Below are 23768 nucleotides of genomic sequence, written 5' to 3'. Positions count from 1 at the left end.
CCGCTACTGGACTCAGGTACAGTATGCTGAAGTACTGACTCACAAGTTCATTTGAATTTTGGATAACTCAAGAAATGGGAGAGAAGATATATAAAATCATATCATACAAAATAGGTAATATCATAGTTTACATGCAAAGTCTGCATTGTTCCTAACCTTAATAATAAAACCCATTATTGATGTGAAAATAATTACTGAGAGCATTTTCTGTATGAATAAATATGTAAAAGAAAAAAGACAATTAGAGATAATTGTATTAGATTTTTAAAACACAATTACAACTTAAAGGGGGGACTGTTTTGCGAGCACCTAATGGAATATGTTTCGGGATTCATCAAATGGCATTGAGGAGTATACCACCTCAGTCATCGGCTTCATCAATAAGGGCATTGACGACGTCGTCCCCACAGTACATATCTCAACCAGAAGCCATGGATTACAGGCAAAATCCGCATCTAGCTAAAGGCTAGAGATGCCGCTTTCAAGGAGCGGGACACTAATCCGGACGCTTATAAGAAACCCTGCTATACCCTCAGACGAACCATCAAACAAGCAAAGCGTCAATACAGGATGTAGATTGAATCCACCTACACCGGCTCTGGCGCTCGTCGGATGTGGCAGGGCTTGAAAACTATTATGGACTACAAAGGAAAACCCAGCCGTGAGCTGCTCAGTGAGCTAAATGCATTTATGCTTGCTTCGAGGCAAGCAACACTGAGACATGCGTGAGAGCACCAGCTGTTCTAGATGACTGTACGATAACGCTCTCGATAGCCAATGTGAGCAAGACCTTTAAACAGTACAACATTCACAAAACCGCGGGGCCAGACGAATTACCAGGACGTGTACTCAAAGCATGCGTGGACCAACTGACAAGTGTCTTCACTGACATTTTCAACCTCTCCCTGACCGACTCTGTAATACCAACATGTTTCAAGCAGACCACCATAATCCCTGTGCCCAAGGAAGCAAAGGTAACCTGCCTAAATGATTACCGCCTTGTAGCACTTACATCGGTAGCCATGAAGTGCTTTGAAAGGCTGGTCATGGCTGGTCAACAGCATCCTCCCAGACACCCTAAACCCACTCCAATTTGCATACCACCCCAACAGATCCACAGATGATGCAATCTCAATCACACTCCACACTGCCCTTTCCCACCTGGACAAAAGGAAAACCTATGTGAGAATGCTGTTCATTGACTGCAGCTCAGCATTCAACACCATAGTTCCCACAAAAACTCATCACTAAGCTAAGGACCCTGGGACTAAACACCTCCCTCTGCAACTGGATCCTGGACTTCCTGACGGGTCACCCCCAGGTGGTAAGGGTAGGCAACAACACGTCTGCTATGCTGATTCTCAACACTGGGGCCCCTCAGAGGTGTGTGTTTAGTCCCCTCCTGTACTCCCTGTTCACCCACGACTGCGTGGCCAAACATGACTCCAACATCCTCATTACGTTTGCTGATGACACAACAGTGGTAGGCCTGATCACCGACAATGATGAGACAGCCTATAGGGAGGAAGTCAGAGACCTGGCAGTGTGGTGCCAGGACAACAACCTCTTCCTCAATGTGAGCAAGACAAAGGAGCTGATCATGGACTACAGGAAAAGGCGGGCCGAACAGGCCCCCATTAACATCGACGGGGCTGTAGTGGAGCGGGCCCGAGAGTTTCAAGTTCCTTGGTGTCCACATCACCAGCGAACTATCATGGTCCAAGCACACCAAGATAGTCGTGAAGAGGGCACGACAACACCTTTTCCCCGTCAGCAGACTGAAAAGATTTGGCATGGGTCCCCAGATCCTCAGAAAGTTCTACAGCTGCACCATCGAGAGTATCCTAACCGGTTGTATCACCGCCTGGTATGGTAACTGCTCGGCATCTGACCGTAAGGCGCTACAGAGGGTAGTGCGTACAGCCCAGTATAACACTGGGGCCAAGCTTCCTGCCATCCAGGACCTATATACTAGGCGGTGTCAGAGGAAAGCCCCAAAAATTGTCAAAGACTCCAGTCACCCAGTTCATAGACTGTTTTCTCTGCTACCGCATGGAAAAAGGTACCGGAGCGCCAAGTCTATGACCAAAAGGCTCCATAACAGCTTCTACCCCCAAGCCATAAGACTGCTGAACAATTCATCAAAATGGCCACCGGATTATTTACATTGACACCCCCCACACCCCTCCATTTGTTTGTTTTTTACACTGCTGCTACTCGCTGTTTATTATCTATGCATAGTCACTCCACCCCTACCTACTGTACATGTACAAATTACCTCGACTACCCTGTACCCCCGCACATTGACTCGGTACCGAGACCCCCTGTATATACAGTAGCCTCGTTATTGTTATTTTATGTGTTACTTTTTATAATTTTTTACTTACATTTATTTGGTAAATATTTTCATAACTCTTTCTTGAACCACACTTTTGGTTAACGGCTTGTAAGTAAGCATTTCACGTTAAGGTATTGTTGTATTTGGCACAGGTGATAAATAAAGTTTGATTTGATTTGAGACCGGGGTTGGTTGCCACACTTTCTACTCTCGTGTGTATGTCTCAGCACCAGTACAAGACTATTTTAAACATGAATAGAAAGACCAAAGTCTTGGGTTGAAATGGGGATCATTTTTATCCTCATATCTTATTCCAACATGGAGTTATTAGCCATCAAACACACTCTGTCCACTTGTGACAAACAGCCCCATTGTGAGGTTGGATGTCACACAGTATGGGGTAGTAGCTTCTTCCTTTTGTAACAAGAAATGAAACAATATAACATACAAAGTCTTAGAAATAGCAAAGCCTTTCAAACAATATTCCTGAGGGACCACACACACCTCCAAAAATGTTTATCTGCCGTTGATATGCCGTTTGTTTGGCGTGGTGTGTTTTAGGGACCACCCTGCTGGTGGACTGCCAACATTTTCACCCGATTCTAAATGTAGAATTGGTTTGCGCTCGGTTTGCAAATATGTTCAGAGGCAAGCATGTGCACAGATAGAGCCACAGGGGTGCCCTTTTGCTCTCTGATGAAACAAAAGTGCCCTTTTGACTAGTGATGTTTTTAAAACAAATTACTTTTATTTTATTTGTTGTCTCTTTATTCTCTTGTAACTTTAAATGCAACTAATTGCCTATCAACCTACAACATTTCATAAATCTTTAAAAAAGACAAAATATCCCCTCCCCCACGAGCGTGGCAGTGCGTTGCTGCACTTGTCCTCGTCGCATGCACAAACTAGGTTCCCACCGGTACCAGGCAGTGAGTTTGAAATTAATATCACCAGGTTACTTTTGTCACGTCCTGACCATTGAGTGCTCTTATTTTCTATGGTAGAGTAGGTCAGGGTGTGACTGGGGGGTTTATCTAGTTTCTTTTTTCTATGTTGTGTTCTAGTTTCTTTTTTCTATGTTGGGGTTTTTGTATGATTCCCAATTAGAGGCAGCTGGTCATCGTTGTCTCTAATTGGGGATCATATTTAAGTAGTTGTTTTTCCCACATGTGTTTGTGGGAGATTATTTTGAGTTAGTGCATGTTGCACCTCTGTCATCACGGTTTGTTGTTTATTTGGCTAAGTTTCACTTTCAAATAAAAGATGTGGAACGATATTCACGCTGCGCCTTGGTCCGTTCCTACACACAGGCATGACAACTTTGGAGTTAATAGCACGTGTTGTCTCACGGTCAGGGACAGAGAAGGGGGCAACTGCAGTTCAACTGTTTGTCAGTAGCAGAACAAATTCAAATCAAGTAAAGACTTGTTAGCTAGCTTGTTTTGACAGCGTAGCCTAGCTTAGTAGCTGAACCATCTAGCTCATGTCATGATTCCACCTGTCATCAGAGGGAGGCAGAGACCGTCCTAGAGACATTAACGACACTCGGGTGTGTCCTATTTACTCGTTATGATTTCCCTGTTAAAATAGGTGTTTTCTGTTGTCCTTTGCAGAAGCTTGAATTGTTTACCGTGTGCGGTCGTTTCCTGAGTGAGTTTTCGAGACTTAGTGTTTGTTGTTTTTCAATTGTACTGTGATCCTGCGACTACCGCTTCTCAGTAAAGTATTATGTTTATCCTTAACCACTGATTCCTCGTCTGGTATCTTCTCTGCACCTGGGTCCAACCTCATCACGTCACAGCTCAGGGTTTCCCAAACTTTATTCCATCTTGGATCCCTTTTTTAACGCAAATTAATCAGGGACCCCCTCATATCTGAACACAACTCATAGTTTAGAGTGTGATAAAAATACTAAACAAGCTCTTTTACTACGACTTCTGCAGTTCATGGCCGGACTAATGAAGAACATTTTGAAAGGCTCCGCCCTTAGCATCAGAAAGACAATTTTGCAGTTTTAAAGCTAATTTCCTGCAAATCTACACAGGAAATCCTATCTCTAGAAGGTGCAGTACAACACAATGTAGTATTATTTATCCACAATTTATGGTCTTAGATGCACAACATGGGCCTGGGAGGCTCACATGTTTAGAATTGCAAGAAATGAACTTTAAATCTTCTGAAGATTTTACAGATTTAAAGCAAATGTATTGCAATTCTAAAGATTTTGCAATGAGTCAGGGTGTGTCATTTGCAGTTTTAAAGCTGAAATTACAGTGCATTTATGTTCAAAACAAAATTTTTGGGAAAACAAAGATTATTTAGTTGAAAAAATTTATCATTGATGGATTACTGTGCGAGCCTCCCTGGCCCATGTTGTGCATCTAAGAACATAAATTGTGTTTAATCTGTTGTTGCTAACAATATTCATGAAAGCATTTAATTGTGTGTGTGTATATATATATATACAGTACCAGTCAAAAGTTTGGACACAGCTACTCATTCAAGGGTTTTTCTTTATTTTTACTATTTTTTACATTGTAGAATAATAGTGAAGACATCAAAACTATGAAATAACACATATGGAATCATGTAGTAACCAAAAAAGTTTTAAATAATTCAAAATATATTTTATATTTGAGATTCTTCAAAGTAGCCACCCTTTGCCTTGATGACAGCTTTGCACACTCCAGGGGTCAGCGGACCCCACTTTGGGAATCCCTGGGTTAGATTGTGACAACCAGCCCCAAACATTTTTCTAATGGAGTTGATAGTGACAACCATCCCCATCTGAGAAAAATACTAACTATGATGTGAGTTACCTCATGGCTTGACCTAGCAAATCAGAAATATGTTTGAAGTACAGTGCATTCGTTATTCAGACCCCTTCACTTTTTCCACATTTTGTTGCGTTATAGCCTTATTCTAAAATTGATTCAATTACTTTTATTTGTCATCAAACTACACACAACACCCCATAATGACAAAGCGAAAACAGGTTTTTAGACATTTTTGCAGATGTATTCAAAATAAAAAAACAGAAATACCTTATGTAAATAAGTATTCAGACCCTTTGCTATGAGACTCGAAATTGAACTCAGGTGCATCCTGTTTCCATTGATCATCCTTGTGATGTTTTTACAACTTGATTGGAGTCCACCTGTGGTAAATTCAATTGATTGGACATGGAAAGGCACACACCTATCTACGTAAGGTCGCACAGTTGACAGTGCATGTCAGAGCAAAAACCAAGCCATGAGGTCGAAGGAATTGTCCATTGTGCTCCGAGACAGGATTGTGTCGAGGCACAGATCTGGGGAAGGGTATTGGACATGAATCAGTTTTTTACCAAATAATGTCTGCAGCATTAAAGATCGCCAAGAACACAGTGGCCTCCATCATTCTTAAATGGAAGAAGTTTGGAACTACCAAGACTCTTCCTAGAGCTAGCCGCCCGGCCAAACTGAGCAATCGGTGGAGAAGGGCCTTGGTCAGGGAGGTGACCAAGAATCCAATGGTCACTCTGACAGAGCTCCAGAGTTCCTCTGTGGAGATGGGAGACCCTTCCAGAAGGATAACCATCTCTGTAGCACTCCTTCAATCATAACTCTACCTATAATGCACAGGATAGCTTCAACCTGTTGGATGGAGGAAACAAAGTCAGCCAGAGATGTGTCGCTACATGTGTCGAAATTAGCATTGTGTCAATGTGATGTTCTACCCGCTACACCAGAGACCAACCAAAACAACTTTACTTCTCATTATTTCAATTGACAAGATAGAATGAACGTGCGAGTCAGCCATTGAGAAAATCTCCTCTTTAGCTGGGCTGTAAGGATGCATTGCGGTCATACCGGCTCTGACGACCACCTAGTAGGGGGTGAAATGTGGGAGCAGCACATAACAGTTTGATGCCTGGAGGTGTGGGGCCTGGCAACAGGGTCGTCATACCAAGCTGCTGCGTGTGGCAAGTACTGGCCTCCTGTGATCCGCTGCGGCACCATGTAGGCTTTTTTCCTGGGAGCTGGTAGCTAGCTGCATAGGTCCTGCCTTGTATTTGTGTTTTATTTAAGTTCTACAAGTGTTCATTTGTCATTGTAATTGTTCCATTTACGTTGTAAAGTTTCTAATTGTGAATTAAAATAGAAACGTGGATTTTTACATGACAGAGATTTATGTGGTCAGTTTTTTATCATGCAGCAACTAGTCCAAATCATCCATGGTTCTGTTACTATGGCAGTGTTGACACTGAAATGTATTGAAATAACTTATTAGTGCCACTGTCAATGGCCTTTTCAAACCATGTTTTCATTGTATTGAATCTAACTCAATGTAATTGTATATTAATTTCTGAAGTTTCATCAGGAAAAGGGAAAATACTTGTTATGAGGGTAATGTCTGCATTCTGTATGAACAAAGGTTTCCTAGCAAGCCCTTTGAACTGTTGTTCCTGGAGATACTCTTGCTTGGTTGGTAGTGGGACAGGAGGGACGAGTCTCAGTCTGTAGGGGTTGTTGTCACTGTTTGGGAAAACAAACAAATTGTTTCTTCAATAGTACACTGTATCTTGTCCATATGCCAAATAAACGTTGAGTTAGATAACATAATATTGATGGAATATGAGTAAATTATAGTGAGAACATACGCACCATTTATGAATTCATCCATCAATGCACTGTTTAAACCCTACTGTATCCTGTGCATATGGCAAATAAGCATTGATTTTGATTTGATAACATATTGATGGAATATGAGTAGATTATAGTGTGAACATATGAATTCAGGGTGTGAAGACATTACCACCAAATAAGTCAGTGTCGCAACAGTGTCCTTTACATACATAGGATGTGGTGTTGTGCTGTAACCAGTATAACATGTCATGCTAATGTAACCATCCTTTTACTTGATGGCCCATAGTCCACAAATATGTCATGCAGATGAGCCATTGTTTACTTGACTGACCACACTGGATATTCATTCAGTAGTTCTGGTGGGTTTGTTCACACCAGGTAGGAATCAATGCTGTATATAGGCAGGCAATGTGCGGAACAGGCAAACATAGCTAACTATTTTGGTCGATCACCAACCAAATAATTATTGAATCACAAAGCATAACAAAAAATACATATAGCTTTTCTAACGTCTTTCAGTGTTTGGGTTTGCACTACCACAACTTATACAGCCTGTCACGTCCTGACCAGTAAAGGGGTTATTTGTTATTGTAGTTTGGTCAGGACGTGGCAGGGGGGTGTTTGTTTTATGTGGTTCGGGGTTTGTTGGTATATGTGTTTATGTAGAGGGGTGTTTGTTTAGAGTATTCCGGGGTTTTTGGTTATGTTCTATGTTTGTATTTCTATGCTCTATCTATGTTGTGTATTTCTTTGTGTTGGCCTGGTATGGCTCTCAATCAGGAACAGCTGTACATCGTTGTTGCTGATTGGGAGTCATACTTAGGTAGCCCTGTATTCACCTGTCCTTTGTGGGAAGTTGTTTTTGCACTGCTAGGGTTACCCTGCAAAACTGTTTAGCTGTCATTCGTGTTCTTGTTTTTGTTACGTGTTCAAGTTTATTAAAATAAACGTTTAAATGAGCACTCAACCCGCTGCGCCTTGGTCTACTCCCTTTGACGGCCATTACACAGCCTCAGGTTCCTTGAAATCAGTCTCCACCAGTATCTCACTGAGAAATATATGTTTGTGCGATGTTACTGTACCGAATTTTATAGATAGATGCATTTTTTGGTGACTAGGGGGGCAGTTGAAATCTGCGGGGGTACTTGCATTGGAATTATATTGAATTCTGCTTATATTATCACACTATACCACAATAAACATAAAGTTCAAATGCAGGAAACTCAGGATCATTCAATGATTTTGAAATTTGTAGCCTCTCTCTGGAGCAATGTAACAGCACAATTGTATTTCAATTTAACTAGTCAGTTAAGAACAAATTCTTATTTTCAATGATGGCCTAGGAACGGTGACTTAACTGCCTTGTTCAGGGGCAGAATGACAGATTTTACCTTATCAGCTCGGGGATTCAATCTTGCAACCTTTCGGTTACTAGTCCAACACTCTAACCACTAGGCTACCTGCCGCCCCATTCAGCAAGGCCGTTTTGGTAATGAATATAGGCCACAAGATTGATAGGCTGTTTGTGGTAGATGAATTGCCCTATGTGAATGCAGCCTTAACAAAATAATGCAAACTAAATGTAGCCTAGTTATTCATGAATGCAAACTAAAATTCTGAATAGCAGTTTGGCTTAGAATAATGACTACTGTGAATGCGAACAAATGAATGTGAACAGAACAAAACAGAGGTACCAATTAGTAGGCCTAGTAAACAAAATATCAGACAAATAAAGTCAGGACACAATATCAGGGTTGGGGACTAACGGATTACATGTAAGGGACTAGTCCATAGGCCTAATGAACACATGCTCAAACTCGCACTCTTTGGATGGACTTAAAGGGGCAATCTGTAGATGCTACATCCATTTTTGGACTTATAAATTATATACACAGTACCAGTGAAATGTTTGGACACACCTACTCATTCAAGGTTTTTTTAAAATTTTTACTATTTTCTACATTGTAGAATAATAGTGAAGACATCAAAACTATGAAATAACACATATGGAATCATGTAGTAACCAAAAAAGTGTTAAACAAATCTAAATATATTTTTGATTTTAGATTCTTCCAAGTAGCCACCCTTTGCCTTGATGACAGCTTTGCACTCTTGGCATTCTGTCAACCAGCTTCATTAGGTAGTCACTTGGACAGGTGTGCCTTGTTAAAAGTTAATTTGTGGAATTTCTTTCCTTCTTAATGCGTTTGAGCCAATCAGTTGTGTTGTCACAAGGTAGAGGTGGTAAACATAAGATTGCTCTATTTGGTAAAATTCCAAGTCCATATTAATTAAATAATAATGTGTGTTGATGCTAATATTATGTACAATATCTAATTATGTTGCCATATGATGACAATAGCCTAATATACTGCTCAAAAAAATAAAGGGAACACTTAAACAACACAATGTAACTCCAAGTCAATCACACTTCTGTGAAATCAAACTGTCCACTTAGGAAGCAACACTGATTGACAATACATTTCACATGCTGTTGTGCAAATGGAATAGACAACAGGTGGAAATTATACGCAATTAGCAAGACACCCCCAATAAAGGAGTGGTTCTGCAGGTGGTAACCACAGACCACTTCTCAGTTCCAATGCTTCCTGGCTGATGTTTTGGTCACTTTTGAATGCTGGCGGTGCTTTCACTCTAGTGGTAGCATGAGACGGAGTCTACAACCCACACAAGTGGCTCAGGTAGTGCAGCTCATCCAGGATGGCACATCAATGCGAGCTGTGGCAAGAAGGTTTGCTGTGTCTGTCAGCGTAGTGTCCAGAGCATGGAGGCGCTACCAGGAGACAGGCCAGTACATCAGGTGATGTGGAGAAGGCCGTAGGAGGGCAACAACCCAGCAGCAGGACCGCTACCTTCGCCTTTGTGCAAGGAGGAGCAGGAGGAGCACTGCCAGAGCCCTGCAAAATGACCTCCAGCAGGCCACAAATGTGCATGTGTCTGCTCAAACGGTCAGAAACAGACTCCATGAGGGTGGTATGAGGGCCCGACGTCCACAGGTGGGGGTTGTGCTTATAGCCCAACACCGTGCAGGACGTTTGGCATTTGCCAGAGAACACCAAGATTGGCAAATTCGCCACTGGCGCCCTGTGCTCTTCACAGATGAAAGCAGGTTCACACTGAGCACATGTGACAGTCTGGAGACGCCGTGGAGAACGTTCTGCTGCCTGCAACATCCTCCAGCATGACCGGTTTGGCGGTGGGTCAGTCATGGTGTGGGGTTGCATTTCTTTGGGGGGCCGCACAGCCCTCCATGTGCTCGCCAGAGGAAGCCTGACTGCCATTAGGTACCGAGATGAGATCCTCAGACCCCTTGTGAGACCATATGCTGGTGCGGTTGGCCCTGGGTTCCTCCTAATGCAAGACAATGCTAGACCTCATGTGGCTGGAGTGTGTCAGCAGTTCCTGCAAGAGGAAGGCATTGATGCTATGGACTGGCCCGCCCGTTCCCCAGACCTGAATCCAATTGAGCACATCTGGGACATCATGTCTCGCTCCATCCACCAACGCCACGTTGCACCACAGACTGTCCGGGAGTTGGCGGATGCTTTAGTCCAGCTCTGGGAGGAGATCCCTCAGGAGACCATCCGCCACCTCATCAGGAGCATGCCCAGGTGTTGTAGGGAGGTCATACAGGCACGTGGAGGCCACACACACTACTGAGCCTCATTTTGACTTGTTTTAAGGACATTACATAAAAGTTGGATCAGCCTGTAGTGTGGTTTTCCACTTTAATTTTGAGTGTGACTCCAAATCCAGACCTCCATGGGTTGATAAATTGGATTTCCATTGATTATTTTTGTGTGATTTTGTTGTCAGCACATTCAACCATGTAAACAAAAAAGTATTTAATAAGATTATTTCATTCATTCAGATCTAGGATGTGTTATTTTAGTGTTCCCTTTATTTTTTTGAGCAGTGTATATTCAACATGCTGTAAACTATTGTCTTTTAACAGTTTCACTCAATTCATTCTCATCAACTTAATAATTATGACACACCCCTCACTATTGTCATTGGTTGCACTAATTGCACTGTTTGTCTACATAACCTAGTTCAAGCATACATGACATCACCCTGAAGAAGGCACAGTGATGCTGAAACGTTGGTGGTTTACCCAATAAATTACTGGTTTAAATATTTATAGTATTTTTATAGCTTACAGGTTTTTCGCCATTAGTCAGCACCTCTACACAAAACAATTTCACTGGGTGTGCGCCAGCTCATGCTTTTATTTGTGAAATGATCTAATAAAACAGACTTTAATCTGACAAAGGATAAACATTCCACCTCTCTCAGTAGCCACAGAAAATCTGCAGGCATGGTTCAGTAAGATTCTTTCCATATTTATAATATTTCATGTTTTCATTGTTTAAATTACTCTTCTTTTTATCTCCAAGTTAGCATTTTCAATGTCAATCTTTTGTTTAATAAGTTATTACTTCAGTTAAGAAATTCATGAATTGACCTATTGTGACAAATATAATTATCATGATGGTAAGGATTATGGATGCTAGTCTTTTCCTCTGTATGTGTCTCAGGATGCCCCATATATTTCCTATATTGTAATAGTCTCTTAGTCCAGAGATATTTAGAAAATGTAATCCACAGTCCAGTTAATTGTTTGAAGTCTGAGTAGTTCTGAAGTAAAACCTTTGAAAAGTTTGTATTATTTGTGTATAAATAATACACCAAATTATTATGCCAACTGGATTACCATGTAATTACCAACAAAAGTCCCAATTGTGTGCCTTTGGAGAAAGAAATATATAAAGCTTCATTTAGGCCTACACAACCAAAACAACTACTCTGATAGTGGCTCAATAATGTTGATGAATTTTGATGGAAAATCTGAATTTATTTGTCTTGTTCCACCTGAAACCAGAAGTAAATGTCACAAGTAAAGTGCACCTGTATTGCAGTGCCAGGTGGTTAGGGAACTATATAGTCACGTATCAGTATTTAAATAAATATAATCTTTGAGTTGCCAATGGCTATATGACTATGTAACACAAAAGGGAGACTACTGAAGTTGGTGGGACTATTGAATTACCTTGCATGTAGTACAGCATGTGAGTATTCTATTCATTCTATGTAGGCCTAAATATAATTTATTTTAATTTTATTTTTTTACATCAAGTTTTAATTATTTCGATTCATACAATACATTTATAGATTTTTTTTTTTTTTATTCCTCCCCCCAGCAGTCTGACAGCATGTCAAATAAATCATGAGATAAAAACAAATAAATTAATATTACATAGTAAAACTGCTGAACAATACATCATACAGTCTCAGAAATAATGACAAATTATCGATACACATTCATGAGTGTAAAGGCCCGTTGGTTAAGGGTTCAGAAATGTCCATTGCTGCTTTTTCCATGTGTCAAGAGTGGAGACCTTGACCCTGTGGATCCTGGCGGTGGAGAGCTCCGTAAGAACAATTTCCTTAAATGTGAGCAGCCATCGTTGCAATGGTAACTGATGAGGTGGAATCCACCTTTGTACAATCATTTTCTTAGCAGCTGTGGTTCCTGTCAACCACACTCTCCGTTGGCATTCTGACAAGTGCAAATCAGAGTCACCACAAAGCAACATCATTATTGGCTCTAATGGCAGTATTTTAAATATAAGTTTGTAAGTCGCTCTGGATAAGAGCGTCTGCTAAATGACGTAAATGTAAATGTAAAAAATAAGTTCAGAGATGACATCGTTGACTTCCCTCCAGAATTCAACCACCCACGGGCATTTGCACAGCACATGCTGAAAAGTACCAAGGTCCCCTGTGGTGCAGAACTCACATAATGGTGATGGACTAATACCATGTGATGTCTTTTTTGAGGTGTTAGATGGGTTCAAAGGCAATTTTAAAAATATATTACCGTAAATTCCGGACTATAAGCCGCAACTTTTTTCTCACGCTTTGAACCTCGCGGCTTAAACAATGACGCGGCTAATATATGGATTTTTCCCGCTTTCAATTTTTTATTTCCAAAAAAACACATTCTGTGACATGCTCAGTTTTTTGGCGGCATGAAGCTTTCATTAGACCAATGAAATTGCCTAACGGGTTAAGGTCAAACAACTTTTTAGTTTACTGTTTAGATTAAATCGAGCGCTCTCAAACTTCCCATCATTCTGATTACGGTAGTCATTTTGTCACCCTCATCATGGAAAAGACACGGAGAAATGCATATGATGCAGCTTTCAAGTTGAAGGCGATTGATTTGGCTGTTGGAAAAGGAAATAGAGCTGCTGCATGGGAGCTTGGTCTTAATGAGTCGATAAGACGTTGGAAACAGCAGCATGAGGAATTGACTCAGTGCAAAAAGACAACTAAAGCTTACTGCAAATTTTTTTTGTTTTGTTACAAGCCATGTTTCGTTAAAGCCTATTTATTTTTGTTACAAGCCATGTTTCGTTAAAGCCTGTGTAAAGGTAATTTGTTTCAATGTACCGGTAGGCACCTGCGGCTTATAGACATGTGCAGCTTATTTATGTTCAAAATAATATATTTTTTTTTATTCAGTGGGTGCGGCTTATATTCAGGTGCGCTTAATAGTCCGGAAATTACGGTAATTGGTAATTGTTAATTATAATTAATTGGTGACTTTCTAGACGATCAAAATATATTTTTCCATAATGTCCCCCACTTTATTTGTCTGTCAGCAAGTGTAAAATAATTTTCCATACAGTGGATAGAGTTAATGGTTTTTGTGCTGCTAGAATTAATTGACTATAGATATTAGAAACAACTCCTTTTGAGGGGCATCTGTCCATTAGAAGTTTGACCAATGGGATTACTGCTAGTTCTGCTCCCCAGGGGACCCCATAGGCTCGCATGGATAGGCATAGTTTAATGTAAAGACGAAATGATGAACCTGGGACATTAAAACATTGACAGAATTCCTAGAAACTGAGGAGTCCATTCAAATGGAATATGCCTTTGAAAGTATGAATAGCCTTCTTAGACCAAGAATCTGATATAAATGGTTTCTTACACACTAAGAATTCTTTATCACGCCATATTGGAGAGTATGAATGCCATTTAAGATTAGATCTCATATGCTTCTCTGTAGCTTTCCACACATTTACTGACTATGCTATAATGGGTCCAAACAATATAGCACATTTTTTAGGAGTCAATACAGAAAAGAATACATATTGTTATCTAATTGGTGAAACTATTGACTATTCTATAGCACGCCAAGGAACAGAAGCCTCTGGGTTTAACCAGGTCTTCAGGAGATTGATTTGGAATGATGCAATTTTAGATTTGGAACTGCAGGTCCACTTGATGCTTTTGTTCTCTGTAGGGTTGCATATTTAATCTGTGGTTTCTTTCTCCCCCATATTAACTTCTTATGACAGAGTCAATGCCGTGGTAACATGGAAGTCATAAAACTGATAGGAGGGAGGGCATTCCTTTTAATAATTGAGATTCTAGCATGCAAAGAAGTGGCCATAGCTGACCATATGTTTATGTATTTTTGGATCTTTTGATAGGTTTCTAAGTAGTCTTCCTGCAGGTAGTGTGAATAGAGGGGGATATGGTAATGCCTAAGTAGGTGATTTGTTTCTTCACTGGGATCATGGGTGGTAGTTGTACACTTCCCTTAGTTGAGTTCAGAGGTAGTAGAGCTGATTTGGACCAGTTGATCTTGTAACCAGATCATGAGCTAAATGCTGTGAACATAGACATTATTGGCTGGAGGGATTTCTGAGCATGTGCGACATAGAGCAGAATGTCATCTGCATACAGAGAAATTGCTTGTTCAGTTTGTTTGATTTTGATATGTGAGGAAGCCTAATTTTGACATATGCTTTGTGCCAGTGGTTCAAGAGAGAGAGCAAATAGCATAGGGGAGGCGGGACAACCTTGTTTACATCCTTGTTGTGTGGTAAATGGATTAGAATGGGTAGTGCCTGTAGATATAATAGAAGAAGGATTCACATTCATGGTGCGAATCATATGTATAAATCTAGCCCCAAAACCAAAGTGTTCAAGAAGAAGCCACAAATATTCTCACTCTAAGCAGGCAAAGGCTTTCTCTGCATCTAATGATAACACAGCACACAGGGTATCCAGATTGGAAGCCTCAGCAACCACATGAAACAGGCAGATTAGGGATATAATAGCTGTATCGATGTCTCTGTGTCCTTTTTCAATAGCAATGTTAAGCGATTCAAGAATAACTGCTCCGAGCTCAACCCAAAAGTTGAGAATAAGTTCAGGAGGTATTCCATCAATAACAGGCGCTTTGTCTTTCTTCATATTTAAAAGAGCAGCTTTCATTTCAGATAAAGTGGCAGGTTCCTCTAATAAATCTGTTTCTTCTTGAGAGAGTTTGGGCAACGTAAGGTTCTCCAGGAACTGCCGACAAGCAGAAGTATCAAAGCGATGTGAGGAACTGTATAAATCTGAATAATATGCTCTAAAAGTGTATTTATTTCTGTGGGATCAGATATCTGTCCTTTAGTAGGGGATCTGATCAGCTGTATTGATGCTGTTTCAGCATGTTTAAGCTGCAGCTCCAGTAAGTTGCTAGGCCTACTCCCTTGAAAACAGTATTTTTGTTACACCCTCTGCATAATGAATTCTGCTCTACGTCACAAGTCATTAAGTTCCAGTCTACTCGTATTAAGCTCAATTTCTCTCTTTGTTGAATAGTTGTTTTTAAGAGTCTTCCATCATTTTACAATGATTTTACAATTCACTGATCTTCTGAAGTCTTAAGTTATGTAAATTAGAAGAAAAATGTGTAGTGTTTCCTCTTATTAAACATTTTATAGCTAACCATACCATAGTTGAGTCCTCCACTGAGTAGTCATTATTTTCAAAAAAATATTTTAAATTGGATTTTAACTGAAAGATGAAGTCAGAGTTGTGTAGGAAATTATTATTAAACCTCTATCTCAGTGCATGCTTTTTCATTGGGAAGATTTGAAATTTACAAAGAATTGGATTATGATCAGATAGAACGGCCGGTAATGTTTTTATAAGTCCCATGTTACCTGTAATATCAGTAGATATTAAAAAGTAGTAAATTCTCGAGAAAGTTTCAATCTAGCAGAAAAGCATGTATAGTCCTTAATTGTGGGATTATAACTTCTCCAACAGTCATTAAACTGGAGATCTTTAAGAAATTGTTTAAGTGCATTGGAAACATTCACTTGTGATGAACTATGAGAAGGTCCACATCCACCTAGCTTAGAATCAATAATGGCATTTGTCAGTTCAAATAATAAGTTTATAATCTGATAAATTGAGCAGAAGGGATACAAATATTTGTCATATGAGTTAGGAGCCTAAATAGTTACAAATGCTATTTTCTTTCCATACAGAGTGAAACATATGTAAGTAAATCTGCCCTGTTTATCATTTCCACTTTTTTTCAATTGTAAGGGGTAGACTGCTTTTATGTAGAATAAAAATCTAATCAAATTGTATTTGTCACATGCACCAAATACAACAGGTGTAGACCTTACAGTGAAAGGCTTACTGACAAACCCTTAACCAGCAATGTAGTTTTAAGAAAAATACAAAACAAAATAATAAGAAATAAGAATAAGCACCCCTTTAGATTTCGATGTAAAGCAGGAAGCAGCTACCAGTTTGTAGTATTTGTTCTGAAGTCTCCAGACATCACCCTCTAAAATATGTGTCTCTTGCAATAGAGCAATGTCAACTTTATTCCTATGTAATAAATCAAGACATTTAATTAACTTATTTGGCTCATTAGAACCCCTCAGATTAGAGGAAATTATCACTAAATTAGCCATGATCCATCTGTGGTGATGTGAATACCAGTTTGATGGATAAAAGGGGATAAAATGACTATTCAGCTGCCAACTAAATAGTTGTAAACCAGATATTTCAGAAACAAACAGTAAACATATCCATTGCTGGATAAAATTATATATAAAATTACAAAACCCTTCAGATTTCCATTCCACAATAACCCTGCAAAATGTAAAGAATCCCTCCACTCCCTGACAAGTTAGGACACAACAGTCCTCCCTCTCCACTCAATGTTATACCCGTGACTGAACCCAGCGGTGTCTATCACTAAAACCCTCCCAATACCCCTGAATATCTCGCTCCATTTCCTAAATATCTTGCATTAACTGACACAATGGAGATATGAGAAAAGCAAGAAATGTTCAATTGACTGAATGATTAAGCCTTAATGTAGCACAAACGCTGGAGAAGAACGGATGAATCCCAGTTTCACGGATGAATCCCGGTTTCACCTGTACTGGGCAGATTGCAGACAATGTGTATGGAGTCGTGTGGGAGAGCAGTTTGCTGCGGTCAACGTTGTGAACAGAGTGCCCCATGGTGGTGGTGGGGTTATGGTATGGGCAGGCATAAGCTATGGACATTTTATTGATGGAAATTTGAATGCACAGATACCATGACGAGATCCTGAGAGCTGAGGCCCATTGTTGTGCCCTTCATCGCCGCCATCACATTTCAGCATGATAATGCACAGCCCCATGTCACAAGGATCTGTACACAATTCCTGGAAGCTGAAAATGTCCCAGTTCCTCCATGGCCTGCATACTCACCTGACATGTCACCCATTGAGCATGTTTGGGATGCTCTGGATTGACGTGTGACAGCGTGTCCCAGTTCCCACCAATATCCAGCAATTTCGCACAGCCATTGAAGAGGAGAGGGACAACATTCCACAAGCCACAATCAACAGCCTCTGATCAACTCAATACAAAGGACCAACAGATTAATATCTCTATTCTAAGTCATGTGAAATCCATAGGCTTGGGCCTAATGCATTTATTTCAATTGACTGATTTCCTTTTAAATAAACTGTAACTTTTAAAATCTTTAAAATAGTTGCATTTATATTTTTGTTCAGTGTAATTTGTAAAATAAATAATCTAAAAACATGTTTCCACTTTGTCATTATGGGGTATTGTGTGTAGATAGGTGAGAAACTTCTATTTGATCCATTTTTTATTCAGACTAACACAATGTTGAATAAGTCAATGGGTATGAATACTTTAAGGCAGTGTATGTCATTACTCTCCTGTTTGGCGGACTTAAATATTGTGTCTACCATCCAACAGGGTCACATTTTAAATGAAGTACAACTTATATAGCATACATAAATATTTCATATGCACGACATAAATGTTTCACAAATCCTCTACATGCATATGTCATGCTCTATAAATGGTGCATAAACATACACAATGAGGTATGTGACATTTGGCAATTCACCCTGGTTATGACATCCTTTATACATAATTTATAGAGTATGACATACGCTTAGATTATATGTGAAGACTTCATGTAGTGCTTATGAAGACTTTATGTACAACATACGTTGTTCTTTCATTTAAAATGGGACCTCAAAAGGTTAAATTATTGTCCTACAGGGGCCTCTATGCAAAATACATCCATATTAGTTTCATCTTGGCAGCACGTCAGTAGCGGAATATCTGTAACTACAGCTGACAGGGTTAAGCCCAAATGTAAACCAACTTAAACAAATTGTTCCTTGCTTTTATCAGCATTTGATAAGCGACTGTGCTAATATAAAATACTTCCTGAAAATTGTATTAAAAGCCTTAACTGAGCAATTTGGCATTTAGCCAATGTTAAAAACGTATGATTTGAAAACATTGAAAGTATCCCAAACACAATGCTAATTTATAACTTTAATTGACCACAAAAAAACTGTTCAAACAAATGTCTTTGCTATTGAGATGTGAATATGTAGCGCTTATAATGGTGAAATAAAAAAAGAACTTGTAGGAAAAGCACTACTTATGAATATTCATAGTTCACATAGAACAAAGGCTTTCACTGGAAACAGTTAACCTTTTGGCAGGAGAATGGCATTTATAGCTGTCCTTCGTGTACAGTAACCACATCCTGCTATGCTTGACAGTCCCCCACGCTCCAGCTATCATAGTTCCTGCTGCTTAACTCCATCCTCCGGAGCCGCTTCCTCTGCTAGTTCTGCCAGGGCCCTGTGACGCTCTGTTTCTGTCACCGTCATGGGATGCAGGGGGAAGAACCCAGCCAGTCCTACAGGAACAGACATGGGAGGATTGACAGTATCTTAGACCACATAGATTCCCAGGTAGCATTGAGACTTAATTGGAAGTATTGATTACATTTAAAAGTACACTACACTGAACAGTGTTGGTTCCATGTATCATGAGCTAAAATCAAAGTTCCCAGAAATGTTGCATATGCACAAAATCCTTCTCTCTCTTAAATGTTGCTTAACAGCATCATCATCATTACACAGGTGCACCTTGTGCTGGGGGCAATAAAAGTGAGTGAGTGTTTTATTGTTGTCAACATTGTGAACAGAGTGACCAATGGTGGCGGTGGGGTTATGGTATGGGCAGGCATAAGCTACGGACAACAAACAAAATTGCATTTTATCAATGGCAATTTGAATGTACTGAATGTACTGTGACGAGATCCTGAGGCCCAATTGGGGCGGCAGGTAGCCTAGTGGTTAAAGCGTTGGACTAGTAACCGAAACGTCGCAAGATTGAATCCCCGAGCTGACAAGGTATAAATCTGTCGTTCTGTCCCTGAACAAGGCAGTTAACCCACTGTTCCTAGGCCGTCATTGAAAATAAAAATGTGTTCTTAACTGACTTGCCGAGTAAAATAATAAAAATAAAAAATTGTCATGCCCTTCATCTGCCACCATTACCTCATGTTTCCCAGTCACGTGAAATCAATAGATTTGGGCCTAATGAATTTATTTCAATTGATTGATTTCCTTACATATACTGTAACTCAGTGAAATCGTAAAAATTATTGTTTATATATTTAATTTAGGAACCTGTGATTTAGTGTCTTTTCCATGATGTAGGCCTTACACTGGCCATTTCAATAAACCTGTAAAGTGTGTGTTGTCATGGTGAGGGTAGAGGGAACACACCTAGAAGTTTGGCCACAGGCTTCGTTGGATGTGCACCACAGCCCATCCAGTACTTGATCCTGTCAGAGTTGATGCTGACCAGTTTCTCATTGTAGATGTTTGGCAGGGGGTCATAAGAGCCTAGCTGTTCTATGTATTTACTGTCTCGTGCTCGCTTGTTGTAAGCTGCCACAATGCGGTAGAAAGGTCTGTTAGACTGTTTGTGGCCAGCCATTGCCAATCTGATGACAATGTGTCCTCCATGGTACGTCTTCAGTAGGAAGGATGCTGTAAGGACAATACAACAAAATCAGCATTGTATTGTTTCGTTAAAAAGTGAAATCCATATGCAATTAAATTGTCTGAAAAAAAGAACAGCATTTGAAGTAGGATGTTTTCGGTCAAAGAGTAAGCAATTAGTTGTGATCACAGTTCAGGTGGTGTGTTTTGTCAGGTACATAGCTAGGTCAAAGGTTATCAGGTGTTTAGCAAGGTAAATTAGGGATTCACACTGTTTTTACAGCTTACACAACACAACCACTCTAAAACACTATGCTATCTGCAAAATACTTGAATCTGGATCGCCATCCACTGCAACGGTAATTTAACATGGTGGAGCTCTCTTTTAACATAATCTGCAATAAATGGGAACACCACACACCCAACAGTATTTCATGTCTGGACAATAACTCATTAGAAAGTAGCCATCCCATAATACAAATAACACTCAATGTCTAGCTATTGTGTAGCTGTATCTGTTGTGTATTCCATGAAATAAACATTACTTATCAGAAACATCATTGGTATAACTACTAGCTAGCTAGACACCATAATCATGGCTAGGCTCGTCAACGGTAACGTTACAGACATTTCCGGCTAGCTAATAAGCGTGCCCCAACTTGCTAGTTAGCCCATGTTGACAGCGTTAGTTAAATAGCAACCTGATCATACTTACATAGATGGACCATGTTTAGGTATACCCTGCAAAAGAGGTCAAACGAATACGTAAAAGATCGACAACGTTATCAACATTATAGAAAATAGCACTTCTATTGTCTAATGTGACATTAGTAAGGTTGCAGCCATTTTTAAACAGGAAGTGATGTTCTTCTTCGTGTAGTTTATTGTCACTTGACGCTGTGTCTTGCTGCCTTTCGCAGGTCGGAGTGCGGATTGCACATTTTTGATGAAACGAGCCACTTACGATTCATCACATGGCAAACGGTCCACCCAGAATCACAACAGCATGCTGACTTCTGTCCCATGGAAGCACACACATCGCTTTCGTGACGTTCTCAGCTAACCCACCCAGCTATACATATGCCACGTTCAAGTGCAAGTTGGAACTAGGAAAGTTTATGAATTGCTAACCGTTTGTAGTTATAGAGTACCACAGTATAAGTCATAATACCCATAAATCCTAGCGGTCAAACAGGGAAATGGTTCCAATAATTTTTCCACCATTCATTTTTTTTATAGTGGATTTTAGAAACCCTTTAAATAAGGGCTGTGTTTCGTGTAGGCTTACTCTTGCGTGATATTTCGATAACCGTGTAAATCTTTCTCAGACAAGGGGACCCTTATCAATATATTCATCTGTATTTACCCCCAACAAATGAAATTCTAATTAGCTGCTAATGTGGCTATCATAAAGAACTACAAATGCCATGATGATCTGGATGAGACTGCCGAATCGAGGCAAAGGTAAGAATCTCTGGATTAACTATCTAATGTTAGCTAAATGTACTTTATCGTGGTTATCAAAACGTCACACCAGGGTAAGCCTACACAAAATACAGCCCTTATTTTTTGTGTTTCTATGGGAAAATGAATGGTGGAAAAACGATTGGAACCATTTAGCTGTTTTTTTATTATGGGTATTATGACAACTCCACTGTGGGGCTCTATACACGTGCTGTGTTCAACCAGTTAGCAAGTCGTACATTTCAGAGTTTCCTAGTTCAGACAAGCACATGAACAAGGCAACAATCCCCAAAAACCCACCACCCCAATGGAAGTGATGATCCTTGAAGCGTTTCCTTTAATTTTTGTAACTGTCCACTCGATGGCGCCAGTGGACTGTATTGCACTGTCAGAGCTCCTAAGTGGAATGATCATCTCCAACAAAAGAGGACAATTTTGCATGTAAGTTGTTATACACTTTAGCAACACTTATGATTGTTTAAATAGACCGTCATACAGTCACACACATCTAATAATAAATGAAAAATAATCATCATGGCCCACAATGTGTATCAAAATCAATGCATAATCTTGATTGAAATATTTGTATTGGCTATCTAATTGAGGTGACATGTTCAGGTATTTTTCAGACATTCATTTGGTATTTGGAATGTATTAGCCACCGCAAAAGCATTAGTTAAAAGTCAGACCAATGTGATCCTCTCCTTACTCTAGATGTCTTTAGTTGATTACACAAGTTCAGCTCTCGCTCCAGCCACTGCAAATGCGGAGTAGAAACATTGATTTCCTGAGAGTGACCCATGAATCGAGGGTTCAGTGGTTTGCATGACGTAAACCCTGTGCACTGATATTTGTTCCCTTTGGGAGCTCCACTCCCTCGCTGTTGGAACATGGTGATTTCACACTCCTGTTGTGGAGAGATGCTGTTCCTGTGTGTGTGACAAACACATGGTTTCTCTGAGGAGGGGTCAGACTCTGATAGCCCTTTGTCTATGAATGAACACATAGTTATATTTGATAACAGATAGAGCATATGTTCTCACAGCACATAAGTCTATAACACAGAACAGGGAGTCCTGTACTGTTACATGTTCTCTTATGACTGTGAGTCCTATCTGCAGGAACTTGACAGCAAACTGTTCTGCTTATGTGAACAAGTTTACAATTTTCTCATCCTTAATACACAATTTATACAAAAAAAGACAGAGAGGTCTACATGCATGATCATTTTTAAATCTACATGTATCATCATCACACAGTACAAAATCACCCATTGTCGTCCATTGAATTAGCTTTTGTAATGTAAATTATATTTTTGTGGAAGAGATTATTCTGTATTTAGTTATAATGTTATTAATGTCCCCAATTTATTGTACATTTCCATCATATGACTATAATAATCGTACGCCTAGTGACTGGATAGGACATGTTATATTTTGGTTATTTATTGTGTGATACTGTAACGCCCTGGCCATAGAGAGGGGTTTTTGTTCTTTATTTTGGTTAGGCCAGGGTGTTATGTTCCTTTTTCTATGTTTTTGTATTTCTTTGTTTTGGGCCGTGTGTGGCTCCCAATCAGGCACAGCTGAAGCTCGTTGTTGCTGATTGGGAGTCACACATAAGGAGCATGTTTTTCCTTTGGGTTTTGTGGGTAATTGTTTCTGTTAGTGTTTTGCACCTGACAGGACTGTTTTGGCTGTCAGTTTTCTTGTTTTTTGTATAGTGTTCACGTTGTTCAATTAAAATCATGATGAATACTAACTCCGCTGCACCTTGGTCTACTCTCTCTTCTTCAGAAGGCCGTTACAGATACACAACCACACATGCATAATGGTTAGAATATTATTCAATAACTGTCTACTTCTAGAGCACATATCCCAAAAATGATGCAGGTTAGATCATTGGGTTAACCAGTTAATTTGCAATCCAACAGGCCCAGTCATGTGGAGTTGTAGACTGCCCAGACATCCAACACATATAAAGTTCCATGAAAGAACTAGAGATGATATACAGGGAAACAACGTCATTATTATGCTGACCACTTTTCTGTGTAAAATCGGAAAATGAATAGACACTTCACACAGCTAGACAGCAAGCAAAATGCATCTAACATGGTGAATCTGCAGTGCATGATTAACTGAACACTGACGTTGAGTCCAGTGGT

The 23768-nt window shown here is 39.9% G+C and overlaps 1 protein-coding gene across 1 annotated transcript; it reads right to left on the bottom strand.

The window, feature by feature from the left end:
* Window positions 1-18656: 18656 nt before the first annotated feature.
* On the bottom strand, window positions 18657-21151 carry LOC106583050 (28S ribosomal protein S16, mitochondrial). Its single transcript, XM_014166818.2, has 3 exons — window positions 20856-21151; window positions 19922-20188; window positions 18657-19044 (listed from the first exon to the last, which is right to left on the bottom strand). The coding sequence occupies exons 1-3, from the start codon at window positions 20866-20868 to the stop codon at window positions 18923-18925; spliced, it is 402 nt and encodes a 133-aa protein (XP_014022293.1). The 5' UTR covers window positions 20869-21151; the 3' UTR covers window positions 18657-18922.
* Between the last annotated feature and the right edge of the window lie 2617 nt (window positions 21152-23768).

Source organism: Salmo salar, chromosome ssa22 (genome assembly GCF_905237065.1).
Source record: "Salmo salar chromosome ssa22, Ssal_v3.1, whole genome shotgun sequence".
Taxonomy (NCBI): Eukaryota; Metazoa; Chordata; class Actinopteri; order Salmoniformes; family Salmonidae; genus Salmo; species Salmo salar.
The sequence above is the reverse complement of the archived record's forward strand: the minus strand, read 5'-3'. Positions and strand labels throughout refer to the sequence as shown.

Coding starts and splice junctions, on each gene's coding strand:
- LOC106583050 (XM_014166818.2), bottom strand. Junction 19,045..19,921: donor GCCTGTGGCCAAACTTCTAG/GTGTGTTCCCTC, acceptor CTGTTCCTGTAG/GACTGGCTGGGTTCTTCCCC.